This window comes from Phocoena sinus, chromosome 6, assembly GCF_008692025.1.
Source record: "Phocoena sinus isolate mPhoSin1 chromosome 6, mPhoSin1.pri, whole genome shotgun sequence".
In the NCBI taxonomy this organism is placed as follows: domain Eukaryota; kingdom Metazoa; phylum Chordata; class Mammalia; order Artiodactyla; family Phocoenidae; genus Phocoena; species Phocoena sinus.
Window position 1 is genome coordinate 17,808,194 of NC_045768.1, and position 27,933 is coordinate 17,836,126.

The window sequence follows — 27,933 nt, forward strand, 5'->3', positions numbered from 1 at the left end:
CTCCCAGGTCCCACCTCCTTCTCAGTGATGCACCTCAGCCTGGTGGAATGGTGTTGCTCTCACAACCAGAAAACCTGACTCATCTTCGCTGGCCTTCGCTCCACCCTCCTGGATGCACCCTGCTGTGGGGCCTGAGCACAGGGATGGGATGAGGAGAGGAGTGCGCATGCCTGAGGGTGGTGAAGAAGCGGGTTGGGTAATGGAATGGACTCAGGATCTCATTCAGTCCTCCCTGGTGCCCTGATGGGGTACCCCTGAGGCCACCTTTGGAGGGTCCTGGCCAGACTGGGTTTGAAGCTTACATTTCCCCGCAGGGGGGAAGAAGAAAGACAAGCAGAGGCTCCCTTATCTACTGAAGATATACCCCAACTATCTGCTCACCCCAGGCTTTGAGGCGCATGTTTAGAAAAGGGGAGAAGGTTTGGGCCTTCAGCAGTTTTTAAGCTCTGGGCACACAGTTTGTGCCGTTCTGGTCTGGGAGGAGCAAGAGGTACTAAATGCATGAGGATAATTCACTGTCCCTGGATTGTTGAATTTCTCTTCTCTACTTACCCCATATGAAATGTTCCGTGAATTGGTGGTGTTCATAACAGTAATAACAGTCAAGCTGCCATTTGTTGAATGCTTCCCATGTGCCAGGCAGTGTGCTAATTGTCTAAATTAATTCTCAGTATGGTTCCATTGATTCCTTTAATATAGGCATTTTCACATCCATTTTACAGATGAAGAAAATGAGGCTTAGGGAAATTAAGTAACTGGCTTGGAAGAGTCATTTAGCAAAGTCAGTTTTTAAACCCAGGACTGAGCACAATACTGCCTTTTCTGCTACTTTCCCGCCACCCAGTATTTGATACTGGTGTCTCAGTAAATATAATAGTCTAAGTCAGTAACATGTGGAAGGCTCAGTAAGGGTGAGTGCCTCATACACGTACTTCAGGGCGTGGCTCTGAAGCTGTGTGAGTCGTGGTTGGGCTCACAGTCTGGATGAAGAGACAGGAGCACGTGGTACAGCTGCTAATGCACTAGATCAGGAGTCAGGAAATGTGTGCTCCAGCCCCAGTACCTCTTTCCCGAGCTTCAGTTTCCCCTTTTGTAGAATGTGATTTTTCACTTCCATCTTGTCTTGCCCACCTCACCGAGCATTTGTGAAGCTTAAATATGATGCGGGGGCCAGGGCATGCAATGCAAACCGTAAAGGGCTTCACAAAGGAGAGGGCTGTAGGAAGAGAAAGCCGTTTCTCGTTGCAGAGACAAGAATCAGAGGGATCATGGACAGCCAGTGTGGATGCCGAGGTGATGCAGCAGAGGGCTTGGCTGCATAGAAATGCCAGGGCTGGGCAGAGATCAAGAGGAATAATATTAATGAGGGAAATTTCCTGAGGTGTGTGTCGGGGGCTGACAACTAGACAAAGAGCTCAGGGAAGCTAAGACTGAGGGAGCAAAGTGATAGGCACGTATAGAGGAAAATAAAAGGGTCACAACGTTGGGGTTAGCTGCGAGATCAGATCAGGTAAGGGATGGGAGGGTGCTTGCTGCCCTTTGTTTCTATCGTGGCCATTTGCATTGGTAGAGAGAGATGAACTGATTTGTACAGAGTCTCACAGAGAGGCAGGGGTGCAGCCCGTGTCCTCTTCCTCTGGATTCAGGGCCTTTTCACACGAGATCTGCTGGCCTCATGGGATTGCTCTTTCAGACACAATTCAAAGGCTGTTGCACAAGGAAGCCCTAGCCCGCTGCTCCCCTCATGGGCCCTCATCCTGCTTGCTCATCAACTTGCTTATTTTGCATATGCCCATCACAGGGCTCAGATGGTGAATAAGTCAGGTCCCTTTCCACAGGTCCTCCCAGTCCACAGGGGAGGGAGACACTGAGTAGGTGATCGCAGGACAGTGGGTTAAGGGCCACAATGGTGGGAAGCAAGGCCACCGTGGGAGCCCAGAGTAGGAGTCTGACTCTTGCTGGGTGGAGGAGTGACCAAGGCAAGGTTTCAGAAAGATATTGGGTATGAGCGAAAACTTAAGTTGTCTCAACACATTTACGGAGCCTAGCTGAGTCATTAGTTACTTACTTCTCCAGCCTCACCTGCCCCTGATTCGGTCAGTGGATCTTTAATGAATGGCTGCTATGTCCCCCATACTCTGCCAGCCACTGAGGAGACAGTGAACAAGATGGACAAGGCTCCTGAACTCATGGAGCTAACATTTTAGTAGTCAAATGAAAACGAAGAGGAAAACAAACAAGTGTAGTAACTAGTTTGTCACTAGTGCACAGAAGAAAATCACCAGTTCTGTGGTGAGGCATAACTGAGAATGGGCAGCGTGGGTTCCCTTCAGACAGCGTGGTACAGAAAGCTCTGAGGATGTGGAACTTCAGCTGAAATAAAGGAAGAGAAGCCAGTTCTCCAGAGCTGAGAAGAGTTTGGAAGCTCCAATCCCACGAAGCTAGCCCTAGATTTCCCTGCGCTATAGTGTCCTCATGCCGCCGACCCCTTTCTTCTTTGCTCTGTGTCACCGGTGGTTATGTTTTTGGGCTCGTAAAGGTCCTTCGTCATCACACTTTGTTTTCCCTGGTGTGTCCTTGGGGCTGAACACCGACGTACCTCACCACCCCGCAAAGGATGGTCTCTTCTCCGTCCTTCTAACTCCAGAAGCACCCACCTGACATTTTTATCATCTTACCTGCACTCTGTGGATTTCCCCTAACAACAGTCTTTTACAGATGCATCACTCTTTGCCGATTATAAGGCACATATATATATTTTTGATGGACTTAATTGAATTCATTCCTCATGAGCCCCTTGCAGAGTAGATGCTGACGTCCTCCTTTTAGAGATGAGGAGACCGAGGCCCACAGAGATAGCACAATTAGGAAATGCGTGTTGTGGTGGAAAAACCACAGGCTCTGGCACTGGATCAGCCTAGGTTCAAGTCCCAGACTCGCTGTGTACTAGCTGTGTGGCTGGGCAGTGTGCCCCAACTCTCTGAACCTCTCTTCTCCTCTTGACAAAGTGTGAATAATAACCCAGCTCTGCCAGGTTATATGCTGTTTCATCACAACTGTGGTCAGAGGGGCTATTAGGGCCCACCGTCAGCACACAAGTTTTCTGCCTTTTTGCCCAGAGAGGGAGACGCTGAATGAAGACTGGGGCCTGCAGAAAGTAGGACGTGTTAGAGGAACCAAGAGTCTGATGAGAAGCACATCGTGTACAGTTGGTTCTTTCCGCTTCACGACAATGTAACGTTTAGGGATATGATTTAAAAAAGGAAGGAAAGAAAAGAAAGCCCTTCGTGGATGAGTGCTCTGATGGCAGTAAACACACACTGTGGCCCTCAAAGAGTGATGGCGTGGGGAATGAGGGTCCTGGCTCTCCTTCCACGCCCCTCCTCTTCTGCAATCCGGTCCCCAGACCGGCTCTCCTCACACGTGTTAGCAACACCCAGTCTAGCCAAATGTATTAGCATCATTTGTCCTCAAGATGGTGGGGATGACGAGGGCTTTTGCGGCCCTAATGAATCCAACTGTAGAAAAGGGCAGGCTCTATTAGCGAACTGCATATTAGTGCTGAGGTTAATATTATTAAATTCTGTATTAATAAGTTGCGAGACTCTGGAGGGTTGCTCACAAAAGCAGCCATTGCAATTCTGCCTTGTTTAGCTGTGAGCATCACAGGGAGGGGGCTTTGCCTGTGTGGCTCAGGACTGTGCCTGCAGTGCCTCGTCCTCTCCTGGCGTGGAGTGGGTGTTCGGTAACTGGGAACTGTTTCAGCAGTGGAGCTATCAGGTCTATCCTAGACCTCAGTGAGGAAGGCTCCTCGGTGGATCTTTCTATCAGTTCCTCAAAGGCAGAGAGATTGGGTCTTTGTAGCAGATGCCACTGGGGCAGTGACGTAGCCTCTTGGCCCAGGGTTATCTCAGCTGCAACTGTGCTGCACACCCAGGCTCCCTTTGTCCTGCCAGTGACCTCAAATGCACACTTGTACTTTGTGTCCCATGGCCTTGTATGAGACTGAGCTCCCTAGGCCTTGGGGGCAAGCCACATTAAAAAACGTGTGGGGAAATTCACCCTCCCGGGGAGCCTCTCCACCGGTGGCCATCAGGAATCATCGGCGGATATGTGCTCCAGCCCCCCAGCTTTCAGCCAAACAGCCCTGGGAGACATCCCGTTCACTCCTCAGAAGGTCGCAGTAGGAGCGAGCCCCCGTGACTCACAGCGGCAAACTTCGTGATGCACCTCTGTGTTGACTGTTCCTCTTCCCTGCCTCATTCTTCCCATTTCCCCATGCCTGCTTCTTGGAGTCACCTTCTAAATAAACCATCTGCACCCAAGCCCTTCTCTTAGGTTCTGCTCTCCAGGGAATGCAAACTAAGACATTCTTCTTTATGTTGCGTTCACAGCCATCAGCTCTTTGTACAGTACACAGTAAATACACTCATTCCCTAGACGAGTGTTTATGGAGAACACGCTGTGTATAGGCAGCTTGCTAAGTGAAGAAAGTCTCTTCATCAGGGGGCTTACGGGGGGGATACAGGCAGTCCAGTAATTCATCAGTATAAGAGAGAACGATATGTTTTATGAAGTGAAATAGGGAATAGAGAGGGATTGGATTAGGTTGAGTAGCTGGAGAAGGCCTTTCTGAGGAAGTGACATTTAAGCAGTGATCTGGCTAAGGAGAGGGAGTGAATCATGCAAAGCCACGGGGAGGAACTGTCCAGGCATGGAGACCACAGGTGCAAAGTCCCTGTGTTAGGAGCATGGTCTGCATGTTAGAGGAGGAGGGGTACCAGCCTGGCTGGAGGGAGGGAGGGAGGGAGGGGGCACAGGCAGTGAGGTCAGAGGACAGGGCCAGAGGAAGCAGGACACTGGAGATAACTCGGTGATTTGTTGAATAATAGAATCCTTTTATCCTCTGCCCTAGGCAGTGTTTTATGATGGGAAAGGCTCCGGTGTTGGCATCTGACAGCTCTGGATTTGAGGTCCAGCCTCGTTATTTAGATGGAGCGTGACCTTCGGCAACTTGCTTAAGACCTGTGACCTTTTTGTTTGTTTGTTTTTCATTTATAAAATGGCAATCATAAAATCTACCTCATAGGATTTGTATCTGGTAGGACTCCTGGTTGCAAGTAATGGAAAACAAACTAGCTTTGTCAGAAAAGGGAAAATACTGAGTCATGTATTTGAAATATCCAAAGGTATATCTAGCTTCAGACACAGCTGATCCAAGGCTTCAAGTGATGTCATCAGGACTTGGTCTGTGTCCCAGATGTTAGTCTGATTGATCAGGCTTGGGTCACTTGTTTATCTCTTGCTGGTCTCTGATATGGGATATCATGCCATTGATCACATGCCCATCTCTGAAGAAGGGAGGAGGCCATAGCTCCACCTAAATCATATAGACTGAAACTGGGGGAGAGCTGACTCCCCGGTGGAAAACCGGCATGCTGTAAGTGGAAGGAGACAGATTTTAGAGCAGGTCAAACCTACAGATGTAGGTTGTATGAGGGCTTATATGAGGATATGCCGGAAGTCCCTTAGCACAACAGAGGTATATAGGGGCTCTCAGTAGATATTTGCTAGACTGCCGTGGCCTTTTTTGGATCCCTTACGTCTTTGGCAGTCCCTTCTCTCCTGTACCATGGGAGTCCTATGCACTCCTGAAAGAGATCATGCAGGAGGCAGCCTGATTTCCCAAAAGAAAGTTCTAATGACAAGTGCTAGTGTTGGGGAGATGAGAGTGGATCCAGGCTTCAACCTCTGAAGTTTGGTTTCACAGAATTCCACAAATACCTGCATGGCCAGCCCTATGCTGGGTACTGGTGATACAGAGGTAACCAAAATACAAGTCTCACCAAAAGCATCTTTCAGTCTGTAGGCAAATGTGTAGTAGGAAAACCACAGGCTTTGGATGACAAATGTCCTGGTTCTTGCCTTTTCTCTACCATTCTTCCTTGGTGGATCTTGTTAGGCAAGGCATTTAACCTTCTTTGAACCTGATCCCTCATTTGTAAACGTACAATTAACCTAATTCATTAGGTTGTATTGAATATTAATCAAGACAGGCTCGTTTTGAATGTTTAATCAAGATAATTAAGTAAAAATGTCTAGCACTGCTGATGCCATATAATAAGAGCTAAATAAACATTTTCTTCCCCTCTCTCCTTGACTGCCTACCTTTCTTCCTTCCTTCTTTTTGAAATTACTTCAGTTTGCAAAAACTAGGGAAGGTTTTAGGGAGTTAGGTATTATGTAATGTTTGTAAAAGCAGCCGAATTTGACCACTAAAAATTTTGCCATCAGGCAAACTGATGAGACATGACGGGGATGAGGGAGCACAAACATTGGTGAACCATTCGTGTAGCAGGTATACCACATATATTACTTACTCCTTGCCCGGTTCTCTGATCATCTACTTTCCAGATGAAGAAGTGGTCTCTCAGAGTTTAATCATCCATCCCTATGTACTATAGTTCATAAGTGGTGGAGCCTGGCTTCAAAACCAGGTGTCACCTGCCCCCCCCAAACACACTCTTTTTCGTATCTCATACTGCCTCTCTCAATGAATGTGAGAATCATCACGCACTGGTTCTTCCGATGTAAAATAACATTGTTTTGGAAGAAGTGAACCAACTGCAGCTGAATGGTGTGAGGCCCTCAAAGATGCATTTTGTCACTGACAAGGTCTCAGAATGAATTTCTTCATTTGTCCAAGTAAAGGAAAGGTGGGGAAATGCAGAGCCCTGCCTCTCCCTGGGCACTGTAGCAAAGAGCATCTGTAGGTTAGAGAGAGGCCAGGCCCAGAGTGGCTCTAAATCCCCTTGGCGTTTCTTGAAAAGAGTGTGGAGTCCAAAGCAGGGACCTTTCTCCCCACCTGGGCTAAATAACTCACAGCTCTAGTCCCTTCCATTTTGGAATTTCTTTGCTGCTTTTCTCCCAACCTGTTTTCAATTTGCTCTTGTGGCCAGCTTTGACTGTGACCTCAATCAGGAGAGAGAGGGAGGGAGAGAGAGAGAGAGAGAGAGAGAGAGAGAGAGAGAGAGAGAGAGAGAGAGAGAGAGAGAGGGAGGGAGAGAGAGGGAGAGGGAGAGAGACGGGGGGGGGGGGGAGAGAGAGAGAGAGAGAGAGAGAGAGAGGAAAAGGAGAGAGAGGAGAAGGAGAGGGAAAACAAGGAGGGGAGAGAGAGAATTGAGGCAGGGGGTGGGGCCTGTAGAAAAATCGCTCTGTGCTTTGTTGGGTTGGTTCTGTAGCTTCAGCAGAATTGTGATTGACCTTTTCTGTGGATGGTAATGAGAGCAAGGCTGGAGTCTGAGTGGATAAAGAAATGTGTGTGAGGGTCTGGCCCAAGCCCACTCGGGTTACAGCCCCAGAAGAGCCATAATGGGGAACAGGCGCATTCCTGTACAGCGACTCCCAACTCCCTATCTATTTTCAAGGAAAGAAAAACAGAAAAAGAATGTTAGAGTCTTGGACAGGCATGGGCAAGGCGGCAGTAGCAGCCTGGGTCCAGGAGGGTTCTGCCATGTGGCCATAACGACTTCCTAGAGAGGAGGGGACAAAAGTGGCCGGGGCAGAGTGTCCTAGTGGAAGGCACATGGCGCTCAGAGGCAGACGAGCTGGATTTGGGTTCTGGCCTCTGCCTGGGAGTAGCTTCGAAGCCTTGAATGAGGGTGTAACATTCCTGAGCCTCTATATTTCTATCAGGGAATGTGGCAGAGTTTTAGGATTCAAATATTTTAAGCAATTAAACTTTTTTTTTTTTTTTTTGCGGTACGCAGTCCTCTCACTACCATGACCTTTCCCGTTGCGGAGCGCAGGCTCTGGACGCGCAGGCTCAGCGGCCATGGCTCACGGGCCCAGCCGCTCCGCGGCATGTGGGATCCTCCTGGACCGGAGCACGAACCCGTGTCCCCTGCATCGGCAGGCGGACTCTGAACCACTGCGCCACCAGGGAAGCCCAAGCAATAAAACCTTTAAGCCGAGGTTTTTAAAACGGTTTTTATTTTCAACCTAAATAAAACATGGATCATTAGTATATAAAGTAGATCAAACTGGAGTTGATCTGGTTGAAGGTTAGTATAGGTATAGAGGAGACAGACTTCAGCACCCACCATATCTGCCATTTCTTCTTATCCCCAGAGTTCTAAATATTCTAATTCTCAAGCCACTGTTAGAATTTATTACATGTGTGAGACCTGTTGAACATCTTCTGTCTCTCCTGGGCATTCTATATTTCTCAGAGATTTCAAGTTTAAGAAGATGACTTGGAGGGTGGAGCTGTGTACCATGTACACACAGTGCCCGGCACATAGTAAATGCCCAGTAAATAAAGCTCACATTCGTGTTGAATAAAGTTGGTCACAAATTGAGGAGCACAGCCTCCTGGGGCAGCTTTGGAAGCTCTTCAGTTCTCAGTGATTTTATCTCAATGCGCTGGCTGATATGAATTATCTCACAGGCCATAGGAGTTAAGAGACCAAGTTTTGTTCCAAGTCTACCTCCCACATTGTGTATGGCCACAGACATGCCACTTTCTTTATCTGGGCTTTGGTTTCATCACCTGGAAAAGGAGCCATTTGGATAAAAATAACCTCTAAGGGTCCTTATATCTCCTCTGTTATGATGACACAATAATAACAAGAACAGTAGTGATAGCTGGAATGTTTTTTGAGCTCTTACTGTATACCAGACATTGTACTAATAATTACAAATGGTTATTATTTGTAAACAATATACATTAGACAGCATGATTATACCCACTTAACATATGGTAAAATAGATGTAGAGTGTCAAGGAACCTGTTCAAAGCAAGCTGTAAGTGGGGATGTACCAGGATTTAATTCTATGCAGTGTAAATGCAGGGCCCAACCTCTTAACCACTACACTTTATTACTGTTCATTCAATTATAATGCTTCCAGACGTGGAACATGGTATACTGTGGAACCACAATACATGTGTTGAATCGCACTGGTTCACCTTTGTACATGGAGACGCCCCCAGGCCTTTCTTAGTTGCCCCTCCACTGGGAAAGGAAGGACAGTGAGGGTCGCTGCATTCACCTGTCCCCTTCTAGCTTGCATTTAAACCTTCTGGAATAGAGTGCCAAAACAAGCAATCTTACAATTCACTTTATGGGTCTGTATTTAACAACCCTTCCTGTTGTCAGATTACAAGCTGTAGAAGGCCTTTTATTGTTTCATTTCCCAAGCCCGTAGAGCTAAGAGAGTGGCATGAATTCAATCTCAAACTGAAAAGAATTGCGAAAGTTCCCTTCCTAACACTGTCGTGTTTTTTTGTTTTTAAACATTCTCTAGGAGGCAGCATAACATAAAAGAAAAGGTATGGCTTTGGAATTAGGATGATATGGGTTCAAATCTCAGCTCTGTCTCTTCCTAAATTTGTGAGCTTAACTTCAGCTTTATAACAGAGATACTAACATTTAACTCAGTAAGATTGAATGTTGTGAGGATTAAATGGGAAAAACAAAAGTTGGCACTAAGATATCAGTTTCCTTCATATTAACTCTTTTCATTTGAAGGTTATTATGTATATATAGCCCCAAACAGAATTGGACACTAAGTATCCTTATAATGTGCTTATAGGACTATTTATATACTCCACATTATCCAGTTTCTTCACTTGAACTAAACCTGTAAACCTTAGAACTGTGTGCCGGTCTTACTGACCAGATGTATCTATGGGGCTTTTATCCATGGTCTAAATTATTCTGAAATCCATGGAAATATCTGGAAAACTGTCCATTTGAAAATGAATGTCAACCATCTTTCGGCTTGAAGACAGTTAATTAATACAGGCCACAGGCATACTGAATTCCCTCACGAAAGGCCAACTCTTTCAATGGCTATCTGGAAACAAACTGAGAAGCAGACAGACATGTATCCAAGCTCAAAGAAAACAAATGCAAGCAGCCAGACATGGAATCGTGAAAAACCAAGAGAAACAAAGCCCTCACTCCATCCAGTGAATAGTTCCATGTTTTTTTCTCCTTTATTTTTCACCCCATACATTATTCTGCTTTGACACCTATTGGAAGACATTGTTGGTTTATGATTTTACTATGGAAGAAGCTTGACATAAGAGACCTATAGAAGAAATAGGGATGCCAAAATTTGAGATAAAAGAAGCGTTAAATTTACCTCTTCATTTTTTAATAGCAAAACCTCTGATTCTAGACAGACTTTCTTCCTGGACTCAGCCTTTCTTTCTAGATTCCAGACCCATAAAAGAGTCATTGACCCCTTGCTACAGAAAGGAAAACTGAGACTTGAGAAGTTAAGGGACCTGTGATAAATGGTAGAACTCAAATTCAGTCCCAAGTCTGCCTGGCAATAGCAGCTGAACTTGTATGTCACTGACATTAGCCTGATTCAGACACTTGTTCTGGCATCTACATATCGAATCTATGAACTGTCTTTGTAAAAAGCAGAAAACAAAAAACACTCCTCATCAGATCTGCTTTGTTGGACCATAGGGACAAATACGTCTTAGAGCTCTTGTCCGTCTGAATCCCAGGGCCATCTAGACAGTTCAGTCAGACACGTGTCACATGGTTCACTTGTGAGTGAAGGATGAAATTCTTCTTTACGAGACCAAAAGAAAGTGATCTGTAAATTCTGTCCCCACCGTGTCTTCTCAGACCCTCGGCCAGCATTATGGTTTCATGATGGTAGCATCACGTTGGATTGTCCTTAATCCCAAGTAGAGAGAAGATAGTTAACAGCTGTCCTCCTCTTGTTTATTACCGAGAATCTAAGCGAGGAGAGACTACAAGGCCCTCCATATCAGGCATGAAGAAGAACAAGAAGTCAACAGTTGGGCGGCCTGATATCATTTCATATCGTGTGGTATGCAATACCTCACGTGCCTCTAAAATCATCCTGTTTTAGAACTGGAAGGGAACTTAGAGGCCATTTAGTCTGGCTCATTTACTTTATTTTTAAGTAATTTTTATTGATTTTCTTTTTCTTGTTACAAAAGCAATACATGTTCCTTGTAGATAATTTTAAAACGAGAGATAAGCAAAAATAAGGGAGAAAAAAATACCCATTATCTAACTTTCCAGACAAAGCCACTGCTATTCATTTACTGTATTTTATCCCTTCTTTTTCTAGATAGATAAATGTATAAAATGTCCACCAAAAATTATTCTGTAATAGTGTAACCTATCTTTTTAAACTTACTATGCCATGAATATCCTTTCAAATAACTTCATATTTTTCCACAATATTATTTTAATGGCTATAAAATATTCCATTGCATCATTGAACTATAATTGATATTACTGTTTTGATATCATTGAACATTTAGTTGTTTTAAAATTCTTGCTAGTTTAAATAGTACCACAGTGTTTATCCTCATAACTTAATCTTTGTGCACATCTATGTTATTTTATTTTTTCGGAAATCCTAACAGTGACTCTAGCACCTTCACTCTACAGAGGAGAAAACTAGAGTACAGAGATGGGAATTTAGTTCTCCAAAGCTATACAGCAAATTCTTCACAAAGCTAAGACTAGATCCCAAGATCCCAGATGTTCAGTTATTCTTTCTAGTCTTCATCTCGTCTTCTTTATGAGCCCTATTTCTAGTAAACTTCAGCAGCCTCCTAAAATACAATGGCTAGACTGACTTTTAGAAATCATGGGGTTCGGGGCACTTTCTCTTCTATTGTCCCTTCCTGTCTCATGACCTTCATCACTAATCAGTCATGGAACTCTTTCCCCCTTAGCTGGACCAGTCTCTGTCCATCTCAACATGACACTCCATGAATCCAGTGCCAGTGCGTAAGAGTGACCGTATGACATGAGACCTATTTTATATCCTTAGTCCAACTCCTTCATCGTACAAGGAAGGAACCAGCAATTCCAAGGAGGCTTGCTTAAGGAGTTAAGAGGAAGTTAGTGGCAGTGACAAGGCCAGAATAGTTATTCTAGACAGAAAGCCCTGTCCTCCTGTTGGATTTTCATGCATTTTTATTACACAGTAATTTACCTCATTTGAGCTTTGCTACAATCTTATCAAGGTAGGTATTAGTATCTCCACCTCACAGTTGAGAAAATTCAGGCATAAATTTAAAAACGAGTCATCAGGAGTAGACACTGATCTGTGTCATTTTCATATCCTGTGCTTGTTCTGTCCATTAATCCTCTTAATAATGGTATCCAGACATTTGATGGGTTTGGACAATAGCAGGAATGTCTGCTCACCAAGGCCTGAGCTGGGGAGCTCATCTTTCTTTGTCTCCCTCCAGGAGAATTCCTGAGTTTTGCCGATGACTTACTCTCTGGCCTGGGTACATCTTGTGTAGCAGCTGGTCGAAGCCATGGAGAGGTCCCTGAAGTCAGTATCTACTCCGTCATCTTCAAGTGTCTGGAGCCCGACGGTCTCTACAAGTAAGACATACTTTGTGTGTGGGGAGCGTGAAGCAGACAGGACAATTTTAAGTCTGGGAGGCAAGGCACGAGTCATCTGTCCAGACCAGCCTAATGTTTTATAGGCCCGTCTGTGTGTGCACCTTAATATGCTAAGACTTAGAAGTGTCCATTGGAGAAGTATGGCCACAGTGAGTCACAGAATCATACAAGGTTAGTGATAAAGGGTCCAGGGAGGCCAGTAACTTAAAACTGTCCCTCCTACTGATGAATCTGCAGCCCAAAGAGGGAAAGTGGCAAGTTAGCAAGGAAGGCTGTGACAGGAGTCCCTGCCTGGTGTTCTTTTCTCAGTTCCGTGATATTTCCTCTGAAAAATGTTGGATTAGCATATCAGAAGTGTCTACATATATGTAGTATATACACATATAATTTTTTTTATTAGTAGATTCATCCAGTCCCTTAGTAATAGTGTCATCATCACGCTTTCACAGAGTAGATTAGAGTCATCGCATCCAAATTTCTGGAGGTGCGAAGGAAGTCATTCTGAGACTCATCTGTTCATCTCAGAGGGAAAACGGAGTCATTTTTTCTCTGTTTCCCACCTCAGTGAGTGTTGCCACATTCGGATGCAACCATCATAAGCTATAACATACAGTTCTAGCAACCAGCTCTCTTCATTCTCTAATTATGAAACCATAGGCCGCCTCCCTTACTAATCTAGAAAGCTGCAGTTGTTGACAGGGTGGGCATTGTTTTTTTTTCTTTTTAACATCTTCGCTGAAGTATAATTGCTTTACAATGGTGTGTTAGTTTCTGCTGTATAACAAAGTGAATCAGCTATACATGTACATATATCCCCATATATCCTCCCTCTTGTGTCTCCCTCCGTCCCACCCTCCCTATCCCACCCCTAGGTGGACACAAAGCACCGAGCTGATCTCCCTGTCCTACGAGGCTGCTTCCCACTAGCTATCGATTTTACATTTGGTAGTGTGTATATGTCCATGCCACTCTCACACTTTGTCCCAGCTTACCCTTCCCCCTCCCCGTGTCCTCAAGTCCATCTCTATGTCTGCGTCTTTATTCCTGTCCTGCCCCTGGGTCCTTCAGAACCACTTTTTTTTTTCGATTCCATATATATGTGTTAGCATACGGTATTTGTTTTTCTCTTTCTGACTTACTTCACTCTGTATGACAGACTCTAGGTCCATCCACCTCACTACAAATAACTCAATTTTGTTTCTTTTTATGGCTGAGTAATATGCCATTGTATATATGTGCTACATCTTCTTTATCCATTCATCTGTTGATGGACACTTAGGTTGCTTCCATCTCCTGGCTATTGTAAATAGAGCTGCAATGAACATTGTGGTACATGACTGTTTTTGAATTATGGTTTTCTCAGGGTATAAGGTAGGCATTGTTGACCAATTAATTATTCAACTTATTCATTTTTTTTCTTTTATTCATTGATTCATTCACTTATCCATCCATCTATCCAGCCATTTATCCATCTCTCCATCCATCCATCCATCCATCCATCCATCCATCCCATTCATCTATTTATTCACTCTTATACTCCATCATTCATTCACTTATTTATTCCTCAATTCTTTCATTCATTCACATTTTTATTTACTCATTTGTAACTCATTTACTTATTCAGCAGACATTGTCTGAATTTTCCTATGTCTTGGTACTGTGCTAGAATGCAAGTATAAATGTGCCTAAGACAAAGTTTCTATCCTCAGGTAACTAACTTATAACTTAATGGTAGTATGGAAGACCACAGACTGTGGATTCAAATCTGGTTATGACATATTTAGTTGTGTAGCCTTAGATAAGTCGCTTTACCTCTATGAGCCTCCATAAAAGAGAAATAATAAAACCCAGGTTGCAGAGTTGCATGAGAATTAAACCAGGAGAAACCTAGCGTAGTATCTAAGTATGTGCTCAGTAAATGTTAGCCCCTTTACCATCTGTAAATCTCCCTCCCCTCCAAAACACATCCTATCCCCACTTCCTCTGGAAGACCATGGCTTTTCTGAAGACCACGGGGCTCTTTTGAACATGTGACATATTGAGGCTCATTGGTAACACCCAATGCGTTCACGTACCAAACTCAGGAATATCACCGTAAGATGGAAATCAGGGCTTCTGACTCTGGCTTTGCCACTGACTATCTATCTCATAGATGTTAGGGCCCAGGTTTTATTTCATTCAGAAGGGCAAACTCAGTTGGGGACGGTGAGAGCTGTAGGGATGAAATCCCAAAAGTACAACATGCTATCAGGTGTCTTCCAGTGGGACATGTGGGCAAACTTCACAGAGGCGATAGCATTTACCTCAGGCCTTCAGTAATGATTTGGTATTTAGATCTTGGGAGCAAGAGTCTATAGCCTCTCAGTCAGTAAGCTCTGACACCAACCCCTTGGGCTTTAGGGTCACTGCATCTATGAAACACGAGTATGTGACTAGATTATGAGCTATATGATCCGCTCCAACCCTAAAGACTATGATCGTGTACAGAAAACAGCATTTTTGCAAGACTGCCTATGGCTGGTTTCTGGATCTTCTGTCCCTCACTGAGGGCATAGACTGCACTGGAGGCATACAGAGCTGGGTTCAGATCTCCACCCTGTGCTTTATCAGCTTGGCACTGAGTGAGCTTCTCAACCTTCCAGACTCCGCTTCCTCCTTTGTGAAGATGTAGGTAATACGGTGTCTGGCTCACTGGGACCCCAAGAGGTTTGATGAGCTCGTAATGCACAGAAGTTCTTCACTTTGTCACAAGCCCCCAGCAGGAGAGTGAGAAGTGTTAGCTGTTACCATCGTTGCTCTTGTTGCCCTTGCTGTAGTAATAATTAATTTCAACTCCCTCCACCTCCATTCTCCAGCTGCTGGGAGAGATAGCATCTAGCAGAGAGGGACCGAGCCCTGGCAGGTGATTCCTATCTGCTGAGACACAAGTAGTAACCCTGTCTCTGGGTGACATTGTGGTGACTTGGCGTTAGCCAGGCTGGAAGCCTACAGGCCCATTACGTAGAAAGCAGTGAAATGTTTTATGGAACCCCGAAAGCAATTAACACTTAGAGCTGACAAATCAGCTGCCATCCTTTAGATAGAAGTGATGAGTGCTTTCCCTCGCCTCTTCTTTTACACACACACACCCACACACACACACACACACACACACACACACACACACCGCCTTCCCACCTCGTGAAGCAGGAACATCCTTTCTTCTCCTGTCTTGGAAATGTGCTTGTCATGAGCCTGTCATCCCTAACTCTGAACACTTCTTTATTTTATTTTTGAAATTGATTTTATTAATGGCCCTGGGATCTGGGCGCTCTGACAAGGAGCCAGGGTGTTGTTTGGACCCGTCTCTTATCCCACTGGCGGCTCTCCTTCCCTGAAGTCTGACCGATTCAGTCTCAAGTTTTAAAATAGTTCCAGTGTCAGTTCTTGGGGGTTTTCATTTTCTGCTTGCTTGTTTCTTACCAAAATTAGTTTTCTTCTTCTTGGGCCAAAAAGGCCATGTGTGGCAGTGGAAAGAGCGCAGGCTTTGGAGACAAGCGGAGCTGGGTGCAAATCCTGATTCTGCTGAGTACTCACGACCTGCCCTGGGACAGGTCATTTTTTCACTGCTCTATGCAATAGTTTCTCCCACTGGGAAAGGGGGGCTGATAATCTTTCCATTCTCGTAGAGTTATAGGGAAGAGCATTAAGTAAGAAACTCCACGAACAGGGTTTTTCAGATTGCATGGCATACGGGAAGTCTACAGGAAATGTTGGTTACTTTTGCTTCTTCCTGTTTCATTCTCCTTGACTCAGTTGATGGTTTTCAGTGTCTCTTTTTTCCAAGGACAATCCCAGAAGAGCTATTCTCTATGAGGCAGGTTGGGGTCCCACTAGCCCTGGAAAGAATGAGTACCCAGGATCATTTGGGGAGAAATAGGATGAAAAGAGAGCATGGTCCAGACCCCTGAGTTTTAATTAAGCACAGCTGGGCACCAAACCTTCCATCCATGCTGCCAGAAGGTGTGATGGAAGGATTCAGGTGACACAGGCATGGAGGCGCTGTCTCTCAGGCAGGAAGTCTGGGTTCACATCCCACTACTGCCACTTCTGCCTCTGGGACCTTGGGCAGAATGTTCACATCCTCTCCTTGTTTCACAAGTTCAGGATCTTCAAAATGAAGATGCGTTAGATCCACCCCAGCTTGAGAGTTCTGGGAATGCATACTTCTGCCATGGGACTTTTTTCTCATTCTCTCTCTTCTCCTCCGGGGCTCTTGCTCTTACAACTTCACCTTTGTTTTACCCTACCATACCTCTCTGCATCTCTGTCCGTCTCCCCTTTCCTTTTTTTTTTTTTTTTTTTGTGGTACGTGGGCCTCTCACTGTTGTGGCCTCTCCTGTTGCGGAGCACAGGCTCTGGACGCGCAGGCTCAGCGGCCATGGCTCACGGGCCCAGCCGCTCCGCGGCATGTGGGATCTTCCCAGACCGGGGCACGAACCCGTGTCCCCTGCATCGGCAGGCGGACTCTCAACCACTGCGCCACCAGGGAAGCCCTCCCGTTTCCTTTTATTCCCTCTCTCGTGTGAGTACTCTCTGCATAGCTCACTGTCTTTGTCTGTCTGCCATTCTCCAATCATTCCTTTTTTGCCTTTCTATCTGTTAATCTCTTAATTTCTGTTTCTCTGTCCTGTTTCTTATTTGAGTTTTGGTTCCTCCTTCTCTCTCTCTGAATCAGGCCCCTCTTTATCCCCACTCCCTCTCTGCACCCCACCTAGGAAGGCAAATTGCTTCTGCAGCCCCTCTATCCATGTAATTTTACACAACACCGCAGAGTTGAGACCAATTGGAGGAGTGAGAGTCAAGGCTGATTCTCTCGTCCTAAGCTCACCCTGGTGTAACAAAACAGAAACATCAGCACTTGGGCCTGTTTAAATTGAATGTCCTTGTTTGTTTCATTTGTTTTACTTTTGAATGAAAACAAACAAAGAGCAGCAGAGGGAGAGGGTCCCCAGACGTTCTGACAGTGTGACCAGCTCTTGCACCTTTGGGTTGTTGGAGTCCGAGGGTAACCCCGAGCAGGAATCTCCACTCAAGGTGGGAGGGTCAGCCCAGGCTGGGCACTCACCATCCCTGCCCTTGCCTGGCTGGAGGCCTAGACACCCTTTTTGTTGCCACTCCCCAATTTCCTATTGTCCAAGGTAATTAGCCTCTGTCTTGTCTTGGCTGCCTTGCTTTCTCTGATCGTGGATGACTGCCAAAGTGTCCTGCGCAAACACACAGCAGCAGCCAGGCCTAATTCCTGGGGTGGGAGCTCATTCCCACACATGCAGAGGCTTGCTCCAGGCCTGCCCTCACCTCCTTGGCCTCAGCTCTGTGAAAGGAATGCCAAGGGAGCCTGCATCCTGCAACCACGTGCCAACATCCACGGTGGGACCAGAGGCTCAGGGGAAATGTTCCTTCTTATCAGGGGTGGCTGGAGTTGGAGGAGAGGAGTAAAAGGAAAACCAGGGCCCTGGAGGAGGGAAGAGCCTGAGGTCAGGAGTCAGACAGCAGTTCCCACGCTTGTTCCAAGTGAGACCTGGGCCCAGTTCCTCCTGCTCCTCGGGCCTTGATGTTCTCATCTGTGAAATGGAAAAGTTAAACTCAGTGAGCTCTGTGACTTGCACACTGAGGTAGAGATGGAGACTCCAGACCAGTGTCCTGATTCTCGGTGCCCCAGTACTTTCTGGATCCCGGGAGTGTAGTGGTGATACTAATTTATTGAGTACTCACTATGTGTCAGGAGCAGTGCTTTAAGGATGTTACACGTGCTCTCTCACTTCATCCTCGCCGTAACCCTGTGGATCTGGTATCACCATCATCTTCATGTTTCATTTCACAGAGGGAAAAACTGAGACTTCAAGAAATAAACATTTTGCCCAGAGTCACATGATAAAAAGAGATAGAGCTGAGAGTCATACCCAAGCTGACCCACCCTTCCCTTCCCCCACATGCTGTCCCTGCCCGTGTCCACTCACACATGGGGAGTTGTCAGAAGTACCTGGTAAGAATAGTGGAAGAGGGCCTTCTAACTGCAAGCAAATGTTTGCAATGGAAAGAACTTTGGGGACAAGAAGACCCTGATCCTCAGGAAAGGAACTTCACACCTCATCTTTCTCATCTGTAAAATGGAGCTTATTAATTCATCCATGAACTGGAGATAATTAATTATACCTCCCCAAGTTTTTGCAAAGATTAAACTTGATAGTATATGAGAAAGTGCTTTGAATTTGTCCTAAGATTGTGTGAACATGAAACGTTATGATCACTCTGTCAAAAAAAGCAGCCAAGGGACGGGCAATAGATATTTTGAATCCACATCCCTTCCCACACCCCACCACAATATACATATTTTTAAGTTAGGCCTTTGAAATCAGACAGAGGTGAGTTTTTACCTTGGCTCCAATACCTGTGCTGTGTGGCCTTGGGCAAATTTCTTAATCTCTCTGAGTTTCAATTTTGTCATCTTTAAAATGGAATCATGACAGGACCTATTTCATAGGTTTGTGGGGATTCGATGAACTGAAACATGTAAAGAGCACAAGAGAGCGTCTAGCTCATTGTCAGTACTTAATAAATGATGAGAGGGGGAAGGATAACCACTGTTATTACTCTTTGTGATTATATACTTTACCTAAGCATCGTGCCTGGGGTTGCCACTGTTGGCCACTGTGTTCTCAGCATTCCAGCGGGGAGAGCAAGTTAATCCTTCATCTGGCACTGATTCCTTTATTCATCACTCCCTAGGCACACTTGCTAGAATGTATTAGAATGTACCTTCCATAAGGTCTTTGCTTCTACTGTTCTTTCCCCAGGATAGCCTTCTCCTGGCTCTTCCCATGATCAGTACCTTACTCTCCTTCAGGTCTAGGATTAAATGTCATTTCCTTAGAAAGCCCTTCTTTGACCACATTATCTACAACAGATAACACCTGCTATACACACAGACGCATAAAGCCATGGCACTTACTAAAGCTGTAGTGATTCAGTATCTAATTTATTGGTTTGTTGTCTGTCTTTTCACACCAGACCGTCAGCTGCATAGAGCAGGGTCTATGTCGGCCTTTGTCATCCTGTATTCCTGGTGCCTAGAACAGTGTCTGATGCCAGTAAAGAATCCAGTAAATCGTTGTTGAATGATTTGAACAAATTTCGAAGTCAATGTAGAAATCTGGAGATACTGACTTCTCCCCTTCACTCACTTACCATCTCTAACTCACTTTCTCACCAAATATTCAGGAGACAGCCACTGTGTGTCCGGCTGTGGTCTGGTACCATATCTCTACATCTATCTCTAGGTTTCTATGTCTCTGTATCTATCTATCTACCTATCTATCCATCTATCTACCTATCTTAAACCTTACTGAATTTAATCCTGAAAACAACTCTCTAAGGCAGTGACTGTTATTCTTGTCCAACAGATTAGGCTGTTAAGGCACAGAGAGGTTAGATAAGTTGACCAGAGCCTCAAGGCTAGTAAATGGAGAAGATACAATTTGAATTCAGCCAATTTATTTCCAGAGCTTGAACTTGAAATTACCACACTAGTTTATGAGAAGAATTGGACATGTAGAAGTAGCAAGGTTCAGGGGTGGAAGCTGTTTAAAGGGATCTTTTGTGCAGAGATCCATACTCAGATGAGCTGGAAACACTATGGAAAACAGATTTTGAGTCCTGACACCAAAAGCTACATGACTCCCACTGAACTCCAGACTTCTCCCTGCCTCTGCAACCCTGGTGATGCCACGTAAACAGTTGAGCCCTGAGTCTGCACAAGGACCCCTGCTCTTCCTAGGAATGTACTCCCAATGCCATTCTTGAGATACCCAGTATCTCCAGCTCTCATCTGCTGGGTTGTTTCCCAACGTCCCCAGGCTGCCATGTGTTTCTGCAAACAAGTCCAGGCTCCCTGCCCCAAAATACTATTCCAAAAGCCCAGGGGGCTTGACACCTTGGATGGAGCATTGCTGGGCCCCCCACCACCTCCAGGAACCCCACCCCCACCCCCTTCCCGGGCACAGCCAGGGCAGCACATCGAAGAAGCAGCCAGGGCCACCGCCATGGATACTATAATTACATATTAGATGGAATCCCAAAGTTTCCTTTTATTTACATTCCTACCCTACCCTCTTCATTTCCTCTCTTTGTGCCAAGAATCAGCACAGAATTTACTGGAAAAAGCATGAAAGTCATCAGGAGCCCTTCAGGTCTGGCGTTTATGAATGCTTGCCCAGATGAAGGGAGGCGAGAGCTGGAGGGTCATCCTGCGTCTGGCCCTAAGCAGCTATGAAGCCTTGGACAAGGAGTTTCCATTTTGGCGGCCTGCGTTTCTCCCTTTGTAGAAGAGGGATCGAATGGGGCCATCCCGAAGAATGTTTCATGAATTCAGGTGAATTCGGAGGCTGTGTATCTCAGGAGATAATGGAGGCAAGGATTTGGACTCCAAGCCCTGGCAATCAGAGAGGGAAGGGTTGGAGTCCGGGCGGAAGAGTTTCATTCAGCTTAAGGCTCCATGCTTCTTCCCTCTTCCAGCTTCAGTGACCCTGTCTATGCAGTGGGCCTCTTGAGCCAAGTCCCAGCGTGACCGGGCCAGCTTCTCAGGGGACTTTCAGCTCCTGGGAGGAAGGAGATATGCACAGAGGAAGCCTTCCATGCTGACCGGGGCCTGGGCTGTAGCCTCTGAGAGCTGAGGCTGAGGCCCAAGGTTGATCCAGGACACAGAAGGGAAAGAAGCCAGCACGGGCCTGACAATTCCTGCCTTGCTCTTTACTGGCTTTTTCTCCCCACTGTGAAACTCTCTCAGTCCTTTTTTTCTCTTCAACCCTCTCTCCCTCCCTTCCTTCCTTCCTCTTCTCCCCCCCACCCCTTCCTCTCTCCCTTCCTCTCTCCCTGAGTCCTCTCCTGTTTTTCTAACATCTCTCCTCTCCCCCAACCCTCGCCGCCCCTTTTTGTCCATTTCTGATTGTCTCTGACTCCTCTTTCCCTCTCTTTCTTCCTGTCCCATCCTTGCTCTCTCTCTGCTCTGAGCAGGGATGCTGCCTCTCTCTCAGCACTCTGACTTCTCGTCTGTCTGTCTGTCTCAGTCTTTTGTGTCGGTGTCTCCTTCTCTTATACTTGCTCTCTCTGTATCTGTACATCCTGCCTCTTTCTCCTTTTCTTATCACTCCTTAGTCTCTCTTGCTTGGTCCCATGATCTCTCTTCTTCCATGTTCCTGTGCGTTATCTACCCGCTCCACCCCTCCTACCACAGCCTAGGAACAAAGGTCTGGACCTGTTATATGACACTGGGGTGAACAGCCAGTTGGGTGTGGCCAAGGGTCCCAGAGCTCAGCAGGGGCCAGGCGCCTCTGATGTCCCATAACCCAGATGGAATGTGAACTTTCTCTGGCTGTGGTGCCCTGTCCTATTGGTCAGGGGGTGGGGTGAGGGGGGGCAGCCTAGCTACTCAAGACTCAATTCCATCTAGCGTCAGGTCACACTAACCTCTCCAAAGTGTTCAGTTGGGGCCCCAGAGAGGGAAAGAGCTGTCCTCAAGCCAGAAGCAAATACAGCCGTGAGTCCCAAGCCAAGAGAGACTCGTAGAGGAAAAATAACGCTGTTTTTCAGCCGACAGACAGTGAGGCTCCTAAAACCTGCTGGGGACTCTCAGGCAGGCTGTTCTTTCCTCAAGCTGCATCAGGATTTCATCCAGGAATGGGACGCCAGCCAGGCTTCTAGAGGGACAGGGCACAGACTGCTTGTGCAAACTCGTGGAGGGTGGAGAGATGGGACCTGAGGCCGTGCTGGGGAACTAGGCCTTGAATGCCAGGCATAGGAGCTGAACTTGGTCCTGCAGGCAGTGGGGAACCAAGAAAAGCTGTTGAGCAGGCCCAGGCTGTATTTACACCTGTGTTTTTGGTGACAACCCTGACTGGGGTGTGGAGAACAGGCTGCGTTGAGTTGAGAGACAGTGAGGCCATTTGGTGCAAGTAAAGGCGAGGTCCTCACACATTGGGGATCCAGTGAGTGGTGCCCTGCGTAGGGCATGTGCCGGGTAGAAGTGGAGCAGCATGGGCTCAGCTCAGTTCTGGAAACATCCGGAAACAGCTTTTCCTCTTCTTAACAACTGGTGTCTGTGCTGAGCACTCAGGAAAAGGACATATATGTTGGGTATCCACAATGTGCCTTATACTAAGCTAGTCACCTGGGATTCAGAACTAACCAAGCCAAACAAAGTCTGTGCCCTCGTGGAGCTCAGAGTCATGGTGGGGAGGCAGAGGAGACTAGCTCGACGATGCTTCACGTCATGCTCTGATGGGAAAGACCCCGGGGGCTGTGGAAATATCAAGGAAGGGTCGCTAACCCAGACGAGTCTAGTGCAGGGCCATTTTGCAGACCTGCTGTGAAGTCTTCCTGCAGAAGTAAGAGGAGGTGTTGCCCTGGGTTGAATAGCATCCCCCCAGAATTCATGACTACCTGAAACCTCAGAATGTGACCTTACTTGGAAATAGAGTCTTTGAAAATGTAATGAACTAAGGATCAAGATGAGATTTAACTGTAACTAGGTTGGTTCCTAAGTCCAATATAATATAGTGGCTGGTGTCACTCTAAGAGGAAAAGACACACAGAAGAAGGCCACGTGAAGATAAAGGTGGGGATTAGAGTTATGCTACCACAAGTCAAAGAACACCTGGGGCCCTCAGAAGCCAGAAAAGGCAAGGAAGGATCCTTCCCAAGAGCCCCCAGGGGGAGCCTGGCCCTGCCGACACCTTGATTTCAGACTCCTGGCCTCCAGCACTGTGAGATAATATGTTTCTGTTGTTTTAAGCCACTATGTCTGTGGTAATATGTTATGGCAGCTACAGGAAACTAATACAGGGGTTTCAGGCAGGGGATAGATTATGAGAAACCTGGAAACTGAGAGACAGCATGATGGGGCAGAGAGTAGATCTGGAGTCAGGAGGGCAAGGGGAGGTAAGAGAGCTGGGGCTACTGAGCAGGTGAGGGCCTCGCCAGCCGTGTTGGAGCCCCAAGGGCAGCGTGGCAAAGATTCAGTGGAGGATGGTATGAACGAGCCTCACGGCTGCAAGGAGAGTTGGCTTGCAAGGGGAAGACTAAACATCTGAACAGCGTCCAGAGGAGAGGAAGCAGGTCAGCAGGGGCCCTAGAAATGATGCCCCTGGAGAACATTTCAGGGGCCTGGACGGTTTGTTCAAGTTAAGAGAGGACCCGGGAGGATGGCCCATCGTCTTCAGCCCTCTGTAGAGCCACACAGGTATCAGAGGCACAGATGTGCTCACTCTGACCCTGGGGAACAGGATGAGGTGATTGGCTGCGAGGAAGGCAAATTTCAGGTCACTGTCAAGAAACGTTCCAGGGCTGGCCTTCAGTGGGCTGGTAATCTCAGGGGGTGGTAAGCCCCATGCTTGGGGAGCAGGAAGCTGAGGGAGATGGAACAAACCCTCGGCAGGGCTTTATAAGGAGGAACTGGCAAGTGCCATGAATGGGTCAGTGTGACCAGATGCTCGATAACAGGGAGCAGTGGGGACAGTGGTAAACTAGAAATGGAGCAGAGAATCCTTAGCTCCAGCTAATCATTACTATGTGAGAACGTCAGCCATAAACCTAGGCTTAAATGAAATCTCTTAGTAGTACTTGCTGGAAACCAATTTAATACTGGTCATATAAACCAATTTTGCAGGTCACAATTAGTCTGCAGGTTATTAATTGAAAATCTCTAAGTTAACTCTCTCAGTATATAGATAAGGGAGCCGAGGCCCAGAGAGACCCATAGGCTTCACAGTGAAAGCAGAACCAGGATTAGCACACAGGGGTCCTGACACTCAATCCACGGCTCTTACCAGCAGGCCTTGACCCCCTACCTTTTACCTCGGGGGTGCTTTGGTAGGGGGAAAGCACAGGGACATCTCAGCGTGGAGAGGAGTTCCCAGGATGGGGTCACAAGCCACACTCGGCTCTGTGCCCAGCTATACTGCCCATCAACCAGCGGCCTTGGGCAAAGAGCTTCCTCTTTCTGAACCTCAGTTTCTTCCTCATCACAATGAGAAGACTGGATGGCAAAGTCCCTTCCTTCTCTGACCTTTTAGGACTCTAGGAACTCCTGAAATAGGAATGGACCCACACTCAAAGCCAGGCCTCTCCCTGCTCCCATTATCTTGGCTGTGGGTCCAACACCACATGCTGAGGGCCTCCCCTCGCCACCCACCCATTTCTAAACTCCCACCTCCATCTGTGAAGGAGGCTGTTGCTATGAGCAGTCTTGAGGTCATCACTGGAAAGGTGTTAACAGACTACAGGAGATCACCATGAATGATGTGTAGAAACTCAGAGGCAAGACAGAATCCAGATTTCTGGCATTTTTCCTTTTGCTTTATTCTCCTTTACCCCAAGGACAGATTCCCCCATGTACCAACAACCCCATTCTGCTTTCACATTTGAATCACAGCACAATAGGGCTTGAGGACTCAGACATCACGGACCTGATCCTTCTCTCTTTATAGAAGAAACTGAAGGTCAGGGAGGGCAAGGGCCTGCCCTTGGTCACTCAGAGAACCAACATCAGAGCTGGGCTGGACCAGGGCTCTAGATTCCACTATAGACCAGCTGCTGCTCTCTGGTCCTAGACCGGAGCACACACGCCCCCTATCATCTTGGGCATCTGAGAGGCTAAGAGTCTAGGATTTTAAGTTAGACTGTCCTAGTGTCAATTCAAATCTCAGTCACTTTCTGGCTGTACAACATACTTATTTTCCTGGGTCTCAATTTCCACATCTGTAAGGTGAGCGTATTGGTACTCCCTAAATTAGAGTTTTGCTGTGATACAAATATAGAGTAGTTAACACATGCAAAGCTCCCAGGCATAGCAGGCACAGCACACAGTAGGTGCTTAATATCAAGTACATACAAGACGTTCCTTTAGTAGGCCTTCATCAGGGATGACCATGAAAGACAATCATGATTGGCTAATTGTCCTGCCCTCCGTGAACTTGCTTACACGTCTCTGTTCTCTCTGAGCATCTTCCAGGCGCCTCTGGACATGATGTGGCAATTTTGGTATCATTTTGCCCAAACACTTGACATAACGAGATGCCTGCTCTCCTTTTTTTTTTTTTTTTTTTTTTTTTTTCTTCTACTGTTCCTTGAGCTTATCCCTCATGTAGTTCTCACAATCATAGAGAAATAAGATTGTCAGCAATCCAAGAGTAGAACAGGTTTTAGAAACCACGTTTAAGAGTCTGTGAATCCCTAACATATGGCCTGGGACTTAGTAGGTACTCAATTTAGAAAACAACCAAAGGTCAGGAAGAGGTATAGCGGGTTGAATGGATGGAGTCAGGCCTTCATGTAAACATCTGCAGCTATTAGCCAAGGACATACATAGCGACGCCACAACCACTTCCTACCGATCACTATTGTCATCAGCCATTTATCAAGCTCTTACTACCTCTACGCAACGTGCCAAGGTCTTTATGTCCACTAGCTCTCTGAACCTTCACAATATGGTACTTTCTAAGGTAGGTACTCTAATATCCCCACTTTATATGTAAGGAAGCTAAGACAGAAGGACTAAATGACTTGTTCAAGGTCACTTAATTAGTAAATGGCAGAACCATGAGTCTAACACAAGATATCTGGCTCCAGAGTCCACACGTGGATATTCTTTCGCATTTCTCTCATAGACAGTGGTGCAGCTGAAATTTGAAAACTTATGGCTTAGACCGAAGGAGTTTTGCCCAGTGTTGGGAACAAACTTGTAAGGAGCTAATCATCCTGGGATAGAGGGTGATTTGCCTCATAATAAAGCATGGGCGTTCTGAGGAGGCTGTGGTCTCTAATAGTCAGTGTACCTTGGGGGCCTGCCAGACCGGATAGCATTGAGCTGGGTCTGGAAGAGCGGATAGCATTGACCATTTAGATTTAGGGCCATTATTGCATCACCAGCAGAGGGAACAGCTGAAATAAAGACAAGGAGGTGGGGAATTAAAGGGGCACATGAGAGAACAGCAGAAGGTTCAGGATAGTTGAGATACATAGTATAAAAGCTTGGAGAGGCAGGACTTACAGGGCCTTGTTAATGCACACGAAAGAACCATTGATTCGTTTTGAGTAGCAGTGAGGAGGCCACGTTTGGGTTTTAGAACGATATCTGTGGAGTGTGGGTTAGAGCAGGGAGAGTTAGGGGCCGTGGTAAGAGATACTGAATCTAGAATTAGGATGGCGGCAGAGAGGGATGAGAGGAGTAAGTGGATGAAGAGAGCCCTAGGATGTGAGACTGTTGTGTTCACAGTTTTCTTTGGGAATCTATCAAATGACATAAGCCTCACTGAGAAGACTTGGCACAGGATTTGAAAATTTTAAATCTGGGTTCAAATCCTGACTCTACCATTTTGTAGTTGGGTAGCCTATGAAGAAATGCCTAAGTTTTGAGACCAAGCCTTTACCTGCATCCAAAACGTGGTAATAATATATTCGACTTCAAAATGTGCATGTGGAATTGAAAATATATGTATTTTATATGTCAGATTTGGGCACCTAGTAGGCCCTTTATTCCTATCAATTTCCTCCCATTCTTTCCATCTGCTTTAGTCCTGTTGTGGTGAGCATTCATATTCATTCTCTCTCTCACTCCACCCCCTTACTGCCCAACTTCCCTCTCACTGTCCCTCTTTCCCCAGGATGCCAGAAATGAAATAACATTCTTTGCATGTTTGTTCTAAAGCTCCTGGCCGCCTTCCCGCAGACCCCTGGCTGGGTCAGGACTCATTTGCATTAGCATGTGTGAGGCCAGCATGAAGGGGAGGGAGAGGCCCTGTTTTCAGGGATTTTCATCAGGCGCCCCTGCCAGAAAAAGGAGAAGTTACTATTTCTTTCTGGGAAACATTCACAGACTCAAACAGGCAAGGAAGGCCCAGGGAGCTGCCTCACTTGTGGAGAGGTTGATGGGTGGGTGAACTGCCTGCCTGCCTGCCTGACTCCCAAAACTGTATCCAGCTCCTCTCACCCTTATCACAGGCCTGCCCCCAGAAGTCTCTCCTTCAACATGTATAGTCTAGTAACTGAAGACCATAAACAGATCTTTCTTAATCGTATCCATGGCCTGTAACAGGGAGAGGAGAGGGAGAGAGAGCACATAGGGGCAAGGAAGACACTCAGAAGCTACAGGATAAATAAACAACAATTTTGCTGGCTTCTAGAGATGGATATTAAATCCACAGAAGCATCTTTTAAAAAAAGCAGTGGTAATCCCTGGAGTTTTTTGTCTGTTCTTGCTATAATCCTGTTAATTTTTAAAATAATACGATGTCATGGAGTTATGCTTTCTCCCAGGACTCCCAGTAACCTTGTCCAAATCCAGACAACCAATGGCCGGCCAAAGGAAGTCCTTTGGAGTTGTCTCAGGAGTGCCATTGGCACCATGACATGTGCTGACTCTAGAGGCAAGGATTATACCATTTATAGAGAAGCAGATTGAGCTCCTGGTATTTTA

The 27,933-nt window shown here is 46.3% G+C and overlaps 1 protein-coding gene across 2 annotated transcripts in view; it reads left to right on the forward strand.

Moving 5' to 3' along the window:
* ASTN2 (astrotactin 2) overlaps positions 1–27,933 on the forward strand; it is a 915,753-nt gene that overhangs the window by 849,178 nt on the left and 38,642 nt on the right. For both annotated transcript variants that reach the window (XM_032635679.1, XM_032635678.1), the window contains one exon: positions 12,263–12,404. In XM_032635679.1, the coding sequence (XP_032491570.1) occupies positions 12,263–12,404 (142 nt within the window). The remainder of the gene's footprint in view (positions 1–12,262; positions 12,405–27,933) is intronic.